The following is a 15,938-nucleotide window of genomic DNA, read 5'->3' as shown; positions in this document are numbered from 1 at the left end:
GACATAAAAAAATGCTCTGGTGCAGACCTTGCTAATCCATCCTTTCAGCCGGCGTTCATTGAAGGCTGTCAGAACGGCGGCCGAAAGAGTCAGATCCTTTGTGCAGGCACTGACAGATCAGCTATGCGGTCTGCATTCGACAGAGATGCAGACCAAGTGGCTGCTCCTGCAAGTCAGGTTCGTGGTCTGCGACTGTGTGCCTGACTTGTCAGATGGCTGCAGGCCACATAGTACTGGTTCGCGGGCTTGTACTTTGAGACCCTTGCCTTAGAGACTTGACATGTCAGTCAAAATTTAGTTTGATTTAGACATTCAGCTTTGGATAGGAATGAAGTTTGCTGAGCAAAAACCACATTCACTGTTAGAATTTCATTTGTGTGAGGAAATTCTTCTATCCTGCTCCTTTTAAAAAAAAAAAAAAAAAATATTTCATCAGTATAGTTGAAAACAATTGTCTGTTTGACCCCAATAACTAGTAGAAAATCGAACAAATGTTCCGAAAACAAAATTCTGCTGGTGCATGGATTGCGTTAGTGGCGCCAGTATGCAAATATTAATGTACTTATGAAAAGTTGGTGCTTGACCCAAACCCTTCCCAACGTTCTGTGTTGATCAGTGAGGTAGCTTACCATATGGATGGACTAATGGTGAGCCACAAACAGGACCCAATGTTGTCTGCAACTAGGAAATAATTTTTTGCATACAGAGGATGTGTTGGAGGGAAAAAAATTCCTTATTGGACCAATCCTTGGAATAGAAAATGTACCTGGATTCAGCGAAGATATTCTGCATGTATAACTGCAGTCTGTATGCAAGCCTTTTGTTTTCTCCATGTTCAGTTTTGTCCAGTCCTTTTACCTATTTGCAACTTCCAGCTTAATAGGCCACACCAAAGTATTTGTGAAATTGTTAGATGATTACATTGTGAGCTACCATTGATGCCTGGAGTACTGGGAACAATACCATGTACTCTGTAAAGAGCTGCACAATGCAGAATTGCTTTATAAACTAGTAATAATTATGATTGGCCTAATGTGCCAGTATAAAAGTGTGCCAGCCACAGCAATAGAGTAGATTACGTATAGCCATTTTGAAAAATATTGTTATGGGTTATTATGGACAAATACATGTAGAAATGAGTAGCTAGTAATTTCAGCCTAGGATCTATCAGCCACTTTTTAGGAGCCAACAACCATGTGCTTCTGTTAGCAGCAACAGACATGGCTTAGAAAAGTCATATTTGGCCTTTTGGTTTTAGGTGCATTTGATACCTGTCTTGTGGGATCTTTCCAGCAGTATGACTTCTAAGGATAAAAAAAGCGTTTCAGGAGAATGATGTCATCGGTCTGTTGCAGGCCGGAGGAAACATTTCCTCAGCCTTCCCTCCCCCAGTCACTAAGATGTTTTAATTTTCTGGCTTCTAAGATATGTACAGCAGCAGGGGCTGATTTGTAAGAGACCACTTGTATACACAGACACGGCAACTTAAAAAATATTACGGAGACAGCATGAGTTTCATGAATGTGTCTTCTATCAGCCAGCAACTAGAAGCAGCAGCCAGCATCTAGTCCAAGAAGTAGATGCAGACCCTGGAAGATCCCAGAAAAAGAATGGCCGCCTGAGAAGAAAGGATGATAAATGTGTTTTCAGGAGGAGTTCTTTTATCTCTTTAAGAGGTTATAAAGACCTGTGGTAAATGTATTAGTTTGCATGCATGCACTAGGAGCGGACAGATTAATATGGAATTCAGGAGCCATTCTGTCCAATTCAGGAGCCAGCAGGATTTTTTTTAGAAGCCAGCTCCATTGTCAACTGTTATAGAAAACCTCAAACGTTGGGTGCCAGCTGTACTTGTTAAGAAGCATTGGTTATCAGAGCTGCAGCTAACGATCATTTTTAAAATCGATTAGTTAGCCGATTATTAAGTTCGATTAATCGTTTAATCGGATAAAAAAAATCAAATAAATATTAAAAAATGGCTCCAGTGATGGACTACTAGTTTGTATTGAGAGTGTAGTCCATCACAGGAGCAAGCTTGGAGCGGTGGAAGTAAAAAAGAAAACAAAAGTGTGGTGTGCAATATAGTGAATGAAAAGTGTAAAATTATACAGCAATGAATGCAGATTGGCACCGGCTATAGAGGACTACAAATCCCAGCAATAGTACATTATACAGCACAATGCAGAATACCATCAGCTATAGAGGAATACAACAAATCCCAGCAATAGTACATTATAGCTGGTGGTATTCCGCATTGCGCTGTGTAATGCATTATTGCTGGGATTTGTAGTCCTCTATACAGCGCAATGCAGAATACCAGCTATAGAGGAGTACAACAAATCCCAGCAATAGTACACTATATACATAAAGTGTGTAATGTATTGCTGCATTTGTATTCCTATGTATAATATACAGCACAATGTACTATCAGCTATAGAAGAATACTAATCTCAGCAATACATTATAGAGCACCATATGTGGGAAAGTGCAGGCTTACCTGAGCAGTCTTCCAGCAACTTGCTTCTGAGATCGGACCTGTCTATCGGCGGCTGTCATCCCCCCACACCTGCTCCTCCTTACTACTTCTCCCCGTGTCCCTTTGCCGATTATGGATGTGGGTGGGCGGTGAACGTGAGACGGGGAGGAGATGCGGCGTGTGGAGCGTGGATGGGGGCGGGTCTGGCAGCGGCGAACGTGAGATGGGGAGGAGGTGCGGCGCGCAGCGTGTGTGGAGCCGTGAACAGAGCCAACCAATCGGAAGACGATTAATCGATGATTGAAAAAGTTGACAACTTTTTCAATCATCGATTAGTTGTTGCAGCCCTAGTTACCCGGTGTTTTATAACAGCCCGTATATATAACAGGTTCCCTTAGATTTGCCTTCTACAACTGTAAAGGTTTATTGTACAAGCCTTAGGCCCCATTCACACGTAGCGATTTCCGCCGCGATATCGTGCATTTTTGCCGCGCGATATCGCGAGAAGTCGCCGGCTAATGTTATTCAATGGAGCTGTCTTAGCTCCATGTCTCGCGGTCGCAAGTCGCTTCTACAGGACCTTTTTTTCGGCGGATTTTGCTTTTTTCTAATGGAGCCCGACGGAGAAGGTCGCGCTACCGTCGCTGGAACGTCGCCCCGAAAGTCGCGCTATCCCGGCCGCTGCAAAAGGTATGTCACTACGTGTGAATGGGGCCTTAGTTATATTTAGTTCACCTGACACAGCAGTAACAAAAGTGTAAAATAAGACTTTCACATCAAGGTATAAAATCCCCCCCTTAACCACTTGCTGACACCCCCTTCCTGTCAGGCCATTTTTCAGTATTTAGTGCTGCGGTACTTTGACTGACATTTATTCCGTCATACAACGCTGTACTGAAATTAATTTTATACCATTTTTTAGGGGGGCAGATGGAGCTATTTTTTGGGGGGGGGGGGGTATTTAATCACCACTGAGGGGTTTATTTTTTACTATAAAACAAAAAAAAGTTCAGAAAATTATTAAAACGGTTTTCCCTTTATTATGTTAGGAAACATTTATTATTGCCCAAATTTTTGGTAAAATATGAAAGACGGGGTCACGTCGGGTAAATAGACATCAAACGTGAAGCCTTAAAATTGCGCGCGCCCGCAAATTCACAAAAAACGACCACACCCAAAATTGGCCATAGGTGACGCTTGAAAAGATTTTACCGCTCATAAGTTTAGTGTTATCAGTGATTGATGGCGCTAGAATTATTGCTCTCACTCCCAACGTTCGCAGTGATATGTAACCAGTACTGTGTAATGGGCGCAATCTGCGTTTTTGCGTGTAGGCGCACCTAACGCATTTTCGTGCATCTATGTGGGGGACTTCAAAAAAATTTTGTGGGGGTTTTTTTGTGTGTAAATTTTACTTATTTTGTGACCAATTTTTTTTTTTACACTTTATCACGTAGGGGAATAAGAATCCCCCTATGTGATATCAAATTACAGTGACAGGTCCCCTTTATGGAGACATCAGGGGTCTCTAAGACCCCTAATGTGACCCAGGGACCCCCAGAGAGGCTGATGAAGCACAGATCTGCTTCACCAGCTTCTCGTCGGCTTCTGTACTGGAGAGTGACAGCTAAATGTGGAAGTGAAGTAATAAACATCACTTCCTGCATTCAGAGACCAGGGAGGAGAGCGGAGGGAGATCGTGTACTGATTTTCCTCCGCACAGAGACATGCAGCATACGAGCGATCGGGCATCTTTACAGATGCCGGACTACTTGTAGGTAAACAGCCATTGCTGGCTGTTTAAAATTCTGGCGGTCTCCCGCTCGTGCGCGAGCACGAAGGACGTCTAAAGAGGCCCACCCGCATTCAGAAGACTCCCGTCCATTCATTTCTGAACGATCAGAGGACGGGAAGTGGTTTCTATAGAGAATAAGGGCATACCAGAAGTAGACCTGTCCTCTGCATTACATATTAAAGGAGACTTGGTCACATGTCTTTGCTCCATTCCACAAATACAGCTAACTCAACTTGTGAAAAATATGACTCTGACCTCCAGCTGCCAGTTACGTGACTAGTGTTTTAGTATTGGTAACCTGGCCTCCTGGCTTTGCCTGAATGGTCCTCATGCCCTTTTGGCAGACACCATGTGGGCAATGCATTGGTTATGTGACAAGCCTCCAGAGGGAAGTAGGAAAATATATCACCAGCACACCGTGGTCAAATCTTCAGAAAGTGATAATTTTATTGATACACATACATCTTGTCACATTGCATCGTTTCGGGGTCCCTTCCTCAGGCATGACCATGCATGACTGCAAAGGAAGAGACCGTGTGGCCCCGAAACGTTGCAATGTGACAAGATGTGTGTGTATCAATAAAATGATCACTTTCTGAAGATTTGACCACGGTGTGCTGGTGATATATTTTCCTACTTGGATTTGAAACTGCTCCATCTGCAATCACCACAGCACTCACCGCAAGGGACATACCAGTAAGGAGTGCGGTAGGATTCTCCAGTAGGCCTCCAGAGGGAGCTTCAGATCCCCCAAGTCCAGAAAAGTCATGATTTTTTTTTTTTTTTTTTAACCTAATTTTCTTTTTATTGGTACAGTAAACTCTGTTACCCGGTATTCAACTAACCAGAACTCTCATCTAACCAGCAAAAAAAAATCCCCTGTGTACTCACTGTTTTGCTGAACTGCGGCATGTATTATCCTGGAAATTATTGTGTGCCTATTTGTCTTAATTTGCTTTTGATTACTGCATTTCAATATTAATATGAAGTCAATACATAGTTTATGTGATGGTATGGTATAGTATGGGGTATGGCATTAGTTAGATCTGTTTTTAATAGCAACTCTCAAGCAACCAGAAACGACATTTATCTGGAATCTACCAATTCCCTTGGCCTTGCCAGATAAGGGGCAGTTTACTGTATAACAGAGCAACAATATTAGACCAGCTGACATGACTAGTGAGTCGAATTCTACTTTAAGCCTGTCTGACGAGATCAATGCCAGTATATACGGAGTATGAATAGCATATTTACTGACAAAGAACAGGCTCGTTGCGCTTCTGAGAAGCTTGGCTGATTGGAAAGAACTTACTGCAGCATTCTGCACTCCTGCTTGGTTTTCAATGGTTACATTTTAATGAATTGCTTTTTCTGTGATATTTTATACACTACACAGGGGGGATTATAATTCTGAAAGCTATTTATATGCAGCAGATTTATGTTTGATATGGATAGTTGTATTAGTAGTGCATGTTTAGTACTGCGTGATAGGTAGTGTAACAAATGGGAATAGATCTGCATATGCAGAAAGTTTGCAGTATAAAGCTAGAAACAAAGTCGTGACCGAGACCTGAGTAATAGGCACCACCCCCTGAGAAATTAATACAAAACAAATAGCATAGATGGGGGTTTTTAGGCACCAATTGACAAATCCAAACATCCACCTTGTATAAAATTCTTTTTATTTGTTTTCCAATTTAAAAAATTCATATACTGTTAGCTAAAATCAAACCTCCAACATGATACCTCCTTTGACATCACTCGACTCCATTTAACATCAAAGCAAGTGATACATAGTTATGATAATCAATATTGCACATGTCCCTAGAAGCAGAGGTAGTGAACCTGGGTCGTAACAACAGTTACCAAAAGGAGACAACAAACAATACATAGAAATTAAATCAAGAAGGTTCTCAAATTTGTAGATCAAACCAGCCCTTGCTATTGAAATGGAGGAGTCATGTGAAAGCGCAACGCGTTTCACGCTTGCCAGCGCTTCCTCCAGTAGATGGAGGAAATCTAGGTAATCAGAGAGGTCAATAAGTATATTTAAATTTAAAAGTCAATCAGTTGCATGAAAATGAATGACCAGGTGAAAGTATCGCCTACCAATTATACAGGTATAGCATGTGCATCCAGCCAGACCAGATCGGGCGGTACCCAAAATCTAGGGAAAAAAACGGGTAGAGATCGGTACCCCAAAAGCGATGGAGATGGGAGCCGTAACAATAGTAGGCTCCCATACACTTAACATTTTTTCCATCGCTGCAGCTTAGCCCCTTGCTGGCTGGTCCCCTACCATACCCTTATAACGCCCATTCTTTTCTGGATCCTGAAAGGACCCTGCCGCTGGACAGCCAATAGGAGGTGTTCACGTCACACAGGCTGTGATGTGGACATCCAAAGAAGCACCCTGCCAAAAGGAAACGAGAAGATGATCGCATGTCTGTAGCTTTTGGTAAATAAAATGGGCATTTAAATGGGGTAGTGGGGTGGGAGCTTAGTTTTTAGTTCTTTCCATACTAATTAGTGGTCACTAAAGGGAAAGTGGCATTCTAAAACTGGGGCAAGAAATGCCAGTGCTTTTGGAGAGTGTCTTTGATTAGATGGCATGATTGATCTTTCAAAAGAACAGGAATGTTTGTAAAAAGGGGGAATATCCATAAACGTTCCAGGGGGTAGAGTGAAAAGAGACTCTGTAGAATATGTAATGGAAGCATTAACAGGTACAGCTATAAGGTGTAGCTGGAAAATGTAGCCATCAAGAACTCTTCTCTGACCTGTGGTCTTTTACAGGTACCTTTTTAATTAGGACAATTTCTCTCTATAGTGGCACTAACGATGCAGCATGAAGCAAAAATCACAACGATAAACATACGTGTATACATAAATTGACAAAATCATAGATTGCCTCGATATGCACAATCTGAGGACACCTCTCCCCTTAAAAAGTACATAGAACCCAAGAGAAGTTTGGGGTTTAATGAGAAGTCATAGTCATTGCATAAGTCAAATCTAAAACCTAATTTATTTGACATATATACATAAATAAGATGAAAATGATTATCAGACATAAATTCCCCAATGTATTGGTTACATATGCTGCCAAAAGATGGATGGCTTGTGTATCCGGTGTTGGTCCCAGTCCCAATACGCGTATACATAACCAAACACTATTCCATGTGCAAGACCTGGAAAAGATATGTACATTGCAGCCCGTTGAATTTAAGTCCAGAATGAATGGTTTTAATAGGATTGAATTCTTCCACCAGGTAGCAGAATTGCTGTGAAAAGGAGAGAAGGTAGACTGTGAAATAAAATGGGGGATTCATGGTTTTAATAGTCACAGCCTTGCCATGTTTCTATAGTAGCTTTCTCCCTCCCTCCTGTGAGGTAGCACGATAGATGGGGAATGCAGAGGAAGGCTTAAACCCGAACTGAAGAGATTGTCCAAGCTAAGGGAAGTGACAATAAAATCTAACTATGTAGGTAGAATTCTTGGAAGGTAGACTAAACCCTCAGAGGTGGCATTAAATATGTGCCTGTGTTTAAATGCACAATTACAGAACCTTTAGGAGCCTAATTAAAAATGGCTGAGGTGATTAACTCCCCTGGTGCCTGACTGTAAGTATTGCTGACTTACCAATTCTAGTTAACAGTCCAGCATTAGAGTAATAGCATTTGAATGCCCTCAAGGACCAGCACTGTATTTCTATCTCTCAATTGAATTTTTTATAACTTATGTTACCCGTTGCTATGGTAGGAGCAGGTGACTGGTAAATCTGTAAGGCTGAGCATTAGGGCCTGGCGGTTCAGTCATTGCACAAACTGGGGTTAGTAAAAGGAAAAGAATTGTAACTTGGTTCTATACTTGATTACTAAAACAAGCGTGGAGCACAGCCTGAACCAGAGCAGAGGCTGGGAGACTTGCTACGAATATTGAGCCTTATAATTGGAAATATCTGTAAGATCTGCTTCATTGACCAATTTATTGCTTTAATGTTTCTAGGAGAGTAGAAAATAACAGGAAGAAGTATAATTGCTGTGGGTGCCAGTTCTGTAAGGTACATTTAGTAATGAGGCCCATTGAGCTTCCTTTGTAAAATCTGCAAAGGAAAGGTGCCTATATTGCACATAATAGCCAGCCTGGGACTGGTCACAGATATGCCACCTGTGACAGTGAGGGCCTTTTTCACCTCTGTCGGCACCCCTCATTTCTGGCCCAGTCAGTTTGCAGCAGGAGTGTTCCCCCACCCTGCAGCTTTACATCACAAAGGAGTAGGGAATACCACCTCTGTCGCAACCGCCGCCACTGATTGGGTTGAGTTGAGAGGGGTGGGTCACAGTTTTCAGGGGATTTGGGTGAATTCGTTTCACAACAAGCCCAAGTTCATCACTAATTAGGTTGAAAAACAGAACATAATAAACTACAAAACCAAGACACACCTAAAAATAAAAGCATCTTGCATCCTTAGAACCCTAAACCTGCAGTTGATTCAGAGGAAGAAAAATACCCCTTTAAATCTCTGTCCAATTTGATCTAATTAGGAACAATGTTTTGTGATGCAGGGGAAGGAAAAGACCCTTATCAAAGGAAAACGATGGGGTCAGTGCTTCTCCCCATAGTTCCCTTAAGGGTAACGGGAGGGCACAAACTAGCTTCCTCCCGTCACCCAAAGCTCAGTATACCGCGAGCTAAGCTCACCGTATACTGAGACGCCGCAGCCGTGATGGATCCCGACAATACTGTCTGGATCCACCCAGCTGCGTGAGTGACAGCTGGCTCTGCCTATCTATTATTATGATTATTCAGGATTTACATAGCGCCAACAGTTTGTGCAGCGCTTCACAATATAAGGAAGACATTACAATCACAATTCAAGACAAGGTGGTAAGGAGGGTCCTGTCCATGAGGGCTTACAATCTAAAAGGGAGGGGCAAGTGATACATGAGGAGGTGGCTGTGTGTGGATGAATTCTAGAGGCAGAGCCAGCTCTACCCGCCCCCTTCCCTTGTCCGTTTCGCCAGTCAGCGCTGGAAGATCGGACAGGGGAGGGGTGGAATCCCTGCAGGGAGACGTGAGTGACAGTCACGGCTCTCTGCAGGCACATGATCGAGAAGTGAGTGAGCGAGCGCCGCTATGTGTTCTCTCACTTCCCGATCTATTTAGCCGACCTGTGACAGTTTCATTGTCACATGTCGGCGCAAACTATGAGGCTGAGTGATTTTCACTCACCTCATAGTTCTCCTTTTAAAGCACTGTTGAATTTGATGTAACTAGGAAGAAACCCCATCTGATCCCCAAGGCAATTGGATACTGCTTGGACCTACATTCAACGTGGATATTTATTATTTATTAAAAATAAATATTGAAACCCATTTTGTGTATTTAGCTTTTTTAAGCTACCTGCTAGGTTTGGCTTGAACTAGCTCCTGTTTTTTTACAGCTCATACTGTAAAGGACCCTTTCTGTATGCAGATATTCTACGTCTTTTCCTCAAGGTGCCACTTATCTTTTGTGATGACCTTAAAGTGAAAACTTTGCACCAAGTTTACTAAATGCACCATTTGTGTATTTATACGAGGTGATCCTACCCTCCTTTAATCGACTCTTTTCAAGGGAGAATACATTCAAATCAGTTCATCTTTCCTCCTAGCTGAGCTCCCCCATGCCCTTTAGTCATTTGCAGGGTTATTCACAAAGGGGTGAAGAGTTTGGAGAAGGCAGGAGAAGTGAAAAATGTAGGTCTAGGACAACATAGCTGATTTGGAAAAGTTCCCCAATTCAGCTCACTTTCCAGTTCAGCTATGTTGTCCTAGATTGTTCACTTCTCCTGACGTCTCCAAACTCTTCACCCTTTTGTGAATAACCCCAATAGTCTCCTTTCTCTACACTTTCTCCAGTTCCACAACATGCCTTTTTTAAACTGGTGCTTAGCCTTTATTGCATATTCAGAATGAGGTCTTACTAATGCACTGTACAGGGTAAGATCATATCTCTCTCTGTCTGGAGTCTATACCTCTTTTAATATAAGAATGTATCCTTCCTCGCTCTGGAAGCTTCATATTTTCATTACACGCTGTTATTAATTCTATGATCTACCAGAACACCCACATCTCTCTCCATCTTTAATTCACCCAGTTTTCCTCCCACTAGATTATATGATAAATTCTGATAAAGGTTTGAGCTGTTATGCCAGATCTGCAGAGCATTACACAATTTAATATAACATGTACTATTCTCTGCTGTTTAAGTTATTTAAAGTAAAGGCCCGGCCATTTTGTTAGCTGATTGCAGAAGGGTTAGAACCTTTTATCAGACTTTTATTGCTATCTGTCAGCTCAGGAGATTCATTCTCATGTTTTTGGCTTGAAAACTATTGTCACAAAGATAGGAAGTAAATGATGCTTTGAAATGATTACAGTTGTCATGTGGATAGACGTAGAGGGGATACCTTTCAATTTGGAAGCTTGTTTCATTGGGGGCCTGTGCACACCTGGGCGATCTGCAATCGTGCACAGTACCGTGGGGATTACCGAGCAGTCACGGAGTCGGCCATCACCGTTGATCGCGCTGTGGGCGCCATTGTTTTCCAATTGCGCAGTTTCCAGATGTGCATCGTGTATCGCAAAAAAAGGTACATTTAACTTTTTTCTGCGATTTTGCCGCGCGGATGTACCCCATTGAAATTAATGGGGCCGTGCAGCAATTGCTGTCTGCCATCGTGCACGACCGCTCAATCCCGAGACGCGCATCCTGGATCGCTCAGGTCTGCACAGGCCCTGACAAGTGTCCAAAGATGGAATTTTCTCTTACTTTAGATAGAATTGCTCGCACTTCCAATTGTATCTCTGTGCCCCCGATTAGGTAGAATCATCCTTCCGATCACAGACCGTATTAAAAACCCAACAGAAGTTAGATCGCTTTCCTATTCAAACTAATAAAATTTAAAGATGCAATGAAATTCAGTTCATGGGTGGCTCAGCCGACACCATCAGGCTCGAGAAACTTTGGTTTGAAGCGTGTGGAAAATTGTCGATTGAACAGCAACTGTAGCCAATTGGATGCAGTCACTATTCAGGTATTCTGGAAGCTGCAGATGTCGGCAGGGGAGTTTCTTCCATCTACATTTAATGTAGATGGCGGAATCAAGTTACTTTATTTTGTTCTAGTTCAGATGTGTGGCTAGCTTTACCCAAGGCTGCTTTTCGAGGATGATTCTATTTGTATAAGAAAGGTTGGCCACTATCTCTGCAACATGTATTTAATAGTGGCCTCATAGACTGCATAATGTAGTCCAAAACAAGACATTCCCACATGGAACGGCTGCCATGCTGTACACTTCTGGGTAATGCTTTTGAAGTAATGATAAAATAGAGTAGCAGATGTCATAAGTAAATAAATGTATGAACTGGCCGACTACAGGCAGATACAATTTCCTGCACTTGTCCAGTAGAGTAGGGGATGCCATATGTAACAACAAAAGTTTACATGTATGAACTGGCCTTCTACAGGCGGATACAGTTTCTTGCACTTGCCCAGTAGAGTAGCAAGTGCCATAACTAAATACAGAGGTTCACATGTATGAACTGGCCGCCAACAGACAGATACAATTTGCGGGCTTGCCCAATATGCGTTTTTGATGGGGGAGGCTTATGTGCATGTTAAAAGAAGTTGCTTCATGTGAATGGATTTTTTGCTGACCTAAGTATACCACTCTGTGAAATGTTGGGTGTGTAACAGCTCACACATGCTATACACAAGGACCTGTGTGGAGCCAGTATGTAAATGTGTTGGCAATGTAGGCCTTGATTTTTTTTTCTCTAAGGCCTGGTTCACACCTAGACGATTTGTGGTTGTTGAGCTTTCTTTGCCTAATTTTGCTGTTTAAAAACCGAGCGAAAACCGCACGGTTCTCAATGCATAGAGATGTCTATGGGACCTAAACCGCAACATCCTCCTGAAAATATCTCCTGCAACTGTTTGCGCGACACGCAATAACGCATGCATGACCCAACGCTTAGGTGTGAACTGTCGCCATTGACTTGTATGAGTTTTTGTTTTTTGTACGTTATCGTACGGCTAAATCCGCACAATAAAATACCTAGGTGTGAACCAGGTCTTAAGTGTGTGTCCGATGAAGTTTTGCTGTCTGCACCCTTGTTGCAGATTTTCCCTCTGGTAAAACTTTTGTCAGTAAGATGGATTCTCCTCACTAACAGGGCCCTGGATAGAAGTTCTAATCATGTCCCACTCTATACAAAACTGAAGAATGACGTTTTGGATGGACTTAAGTGAAAATGTGAGCTGTCTGGTGTTGTAAAATAAATGGGCATTTTGTGAAACTGTAGGTGGTTTCTGTCTCAAGACACATGTTGAACTGGTTACATGAGATCAGTTGCTAACATGTTAACTTTTTTTTCTTTTTCCAGCCTCCCTCCTCTAAAAAGCTTGATGGTTCCCGGGCCTACCACAAACTGCCAAATTCCAAGGTGAGATCGGCGTCCGAGAGGCGCACTAAAAAAAAGGGTGATTCAGAAAGCAAGCAGGAGAAGGCCAATCGTATTATATCTGAAGCAATCGCCAAAGCCAAGGAGAGGGGTGAGAGGAACATTCCCCGGGTCATGAGCCCTGACAACTTCCCCAGCATGTCCTCTTCAGAGGGCAAGGAGGAGAAACGTGGACGGAAAGCAAAGTCCAAACCTAAGGATAAAGAAAGCAAGAAAACCAAAGCTGGTCTGACCTCCAAACTGAAAGAAAAGAAGAAGATTGGGTAGGAGTCCCTTTTAGCTTCAATATCTGTTGAGCCATTGGCATTGTTTTGTGGATCATCATCTTGCATTCAGTTGTAAAGCATCAAATTTGGGTTTTCCTGTCACTTAAGCCTTAATGTAATATGGAATCCACCAAAAGGGTACAGTTCAGTGCATGGTGGATGGGCTGCTGGCTTACTTGTGGTCCTACCTTTCCTTAGACTGTACCCTTTGGGATTTTGGATACATCAGAAATCCATGTTCACCAGATTTAAGATTGTATAAAAGTGTTGCACGCCATTTCAAGCTGAACTCCAGCTAACCACTAAATACACAGATTAAATACACAAATAAAGGCAAGGTTTTTTTTTTTACTTGTCAACTTGGTCTAGGTCATGAGATTTTTTAAGTGGAATGGGGAGGAGGTGGAACATCGAGCTGGAAGCCAATTTTAGATTATCGGGAGTAGCGATGAGCATGGGTTCAGTCAAAACTTGAGTTAATCTGATCTCGGAAAGGAAGCTGTCAGTGCAGGCCCAATCAGCTGCTGCCAGGGCATTGCCTGCCCTGCAGCTGCACATAAGGGGGTGGGAAGCTGGGGATATTAATGAGCTTTATATGGACAAATTAGGACAATGTAATTGACCAAATATGAACATATGGCCATATAAAGTGAATGATGTGTCCATTATCCTATCCCTTTGTGTGGCACTGTGGGCCGGAGAGAAGCTGATTGGGCTGGCACTGCCAGCTTTCTTCTGGGTTTGGATGAACTCCAGTTCGGACAGAGCCCTAGCTTATACCTAATCAGGAGGAGCATAAGTGAATGGGAAAAGTAAGCCAACCTGCTTCATTGTTTGCTCCCACTGACATCTGGGGGCTAACCAGCTCACAGGACATACATAAATGGAAAATTGACAGCCAGTTCAACCAAAAATTATTGTGGCTGTTGTCTGATGACATATTTTTAGTCCTTTACACAGTGAGACAGATTGAGGGTGGGTGTAATATTCAAAATGAAGGAGAGAAAGATTCTTGGCAGCTGTTATGTGTAAGAATGATAAAAACAGCTAAATACAAAGGCAAGATTTTTTTTCTGTCTATGTCCCTGTTGCAGATGTTCTCTCACTTCCTGTCTGGGGATGTTGTTTTCAGCAGGACAGGAAGTCGGGTTTCATTTCTTAAGTGGATACCTGGATAGCGATAAAAAGCTGGCAGGTGTTCTAATCCATCCAAAAATAGAAAATGTTTTTTAGCTATACATACACTTTAATAAAATAACCTTTCCTATGACTTCTGTACTTCTGATGAGATCCCAGTTAAAGGAGAACTATGGGGTCAGTGTTTTTCCCCATAGTTCTCCTTAGGTTAACGGGAGGACACAAACTAGCGTCCTCCCGTTACCCTAAGCTCAGTATACCTCGAGCTGCAGCTCGCGGTATACTGAGACGCCGGAGCGGATCATGACTTAGATGACGGGATCCGCCCAGCTGCGTGAGTGACAGCTGGCTCTGCCTATCTAGAGGCAGAGCCAGCTGTACCTGCCCCCTCCCTCGTCCGTTCCGCCAGTCAGCGCTGGCAGATCGGAGCAGGGAGAGGGGAATCCAGCCCCTCCCCTGTCACAGCAGAGAGCCGTGACAGGATCGAGAGGTGAGCGATCCCGGTATGTGTTCGCTCACCTCCGAATCTACTGAGCCGACCTGTGACAGTTTCATTGTCACAGGTCGGCTAGAACTATGAGGTGAGTGAAAAGCACTCACCTCATAGTTCTCCTTTAATGCCGAGGACCCCTAATCTCATCAGATCTCTCTCAGAGCTAACCACTCCGGAATGCACGGTATTTGGTGTGAACAAGCCCTAAACTGATTCATCCAAACAGCCAAAAAAGTTGTGTTGAGTTGTGGGTCCCACCCTAGGATTTTCTGTATATAGTATTTTTCTCAGTGGGGCCTTATGTGGGAACATGAGTTAATTGTTAGTAATAGGTTTTTGGTTTTCATTTTGTTCCATCCTTCTCTTTTTCTCTTTTTTTTTTTTTTCGTCTCTATGGTCAAGAGCCCTGACCCCATTAATTATTAGGGCTCATTTACAGTTGCCCGCCGTTTTAGTGGATGGGCTAGTTTGGTGCTCAAGGCTCTATTCACACATAGCATTTTTAATTCAGCACGTTTTTTTAGCGCGTGGATTTGAATAGAAATTCGTTTTTCCACACGTTTGCAGCTACAACCAGGCTTTTAGGGACATAACGTGCTAAAATCGTTCATGTACTTTTTTGCTGCATTTCAAGTTTTTGTGCGTACGAATGCGCAGGTGTGACTGAGCTCCATAACACTGAATTGCTTTTTGTGTTTTGCGTGTTTCCACACATATGGAGTCATATGTGTCCTACTAAAACCTGATGAAGGGGGCCCGTTGTTTTGTGGCAGTCTGGATCAATAAAGAAGATGGATTATTGACACAAAACATAGGTGTGCTAGGGACATTTATCATATATTCCACACATATGGATATGCGCGGAAAAAACGCTAATGTGTGAATGGAGCCTAAGATCTAGCAGGTGGAGTTTTGGCATATCAAACTTGCTGCTTCTTTCACAGTGCACCGTTCAGTTGCAGAAAAATTCACTGCTTATGGTGTGAAAAAGTTCTTTAGAAAGTTGAATGAACGTTCTGAAAACAAATTTTTGGGAGTTATGAAAAAAAAAAGAAATTCTACTGTTGTATAGTCACCTTTACATATGCTGAGAATATACCTGCCGAGTATATATTGAGTATATACTGCATCTGTAATGAACATGCACAAATAATAAAAAAAAAATGTTAGAAAAATGGGCAAGGAGTTGTGTTTTTTTAGCAATAGAGGCAAACAACATCTTGTATATCAAAATGCCACCGCCCGATTCCCCCCAATCCT

At 42.6% G+C, this 15,938-nt stretch overlaps 1 protein-coding gene across 1 annotated transcript in view; it reads left to right on the top strand.

Moving 5' to 3' along the window:
• The window catches only part of CHD9 (chromodomain helicase DNA binding protein 9), a 167,748-nt gene that overhangs the window by 89,922 nt on the left and 61,888 nt on the right, over positions 1–15,938 (top strand). Inside the window, exons 3-5 of the mRNA XM_018559651.1 lie at positions 1,686–1,692; positions 4,651–4,663; positions 12,705–13,045. Of these exons, the coding sequence (XP_018415153.1) occupies positions 1,686–1,692; positions 4,651–4,663; positions 12,705–13,045 (361 nt within the window). The remainder of the gene's footprint in view (positions 1–1,685; positions 1,693–4,650; positions 4,664–12,704; positions 13,046–15,938) is intronic.

This window comes from Nanorana parkeri, unplaced genomic scaffold (assembly GCF_000935625.1).
Source record: "Nanorana parkeri isolate BGI_ZX_2015 unplaced genomic scaffold, ASM93562v1 scaffold409, whole genome shotgun sequence".
Classification (NCBI taxonomy): domain Eukaryota; kingdom Metazoa; phylum Chordata; class Amphibia; order Anura; family Dicroglossidae; genus Nanorana; species Nanorana parkeri.
The sequence above is the reverse complement of the archived record's forward strand: the minus strand, read 5'-3'. Positions and strand labels throughout refer to the sequence as shown.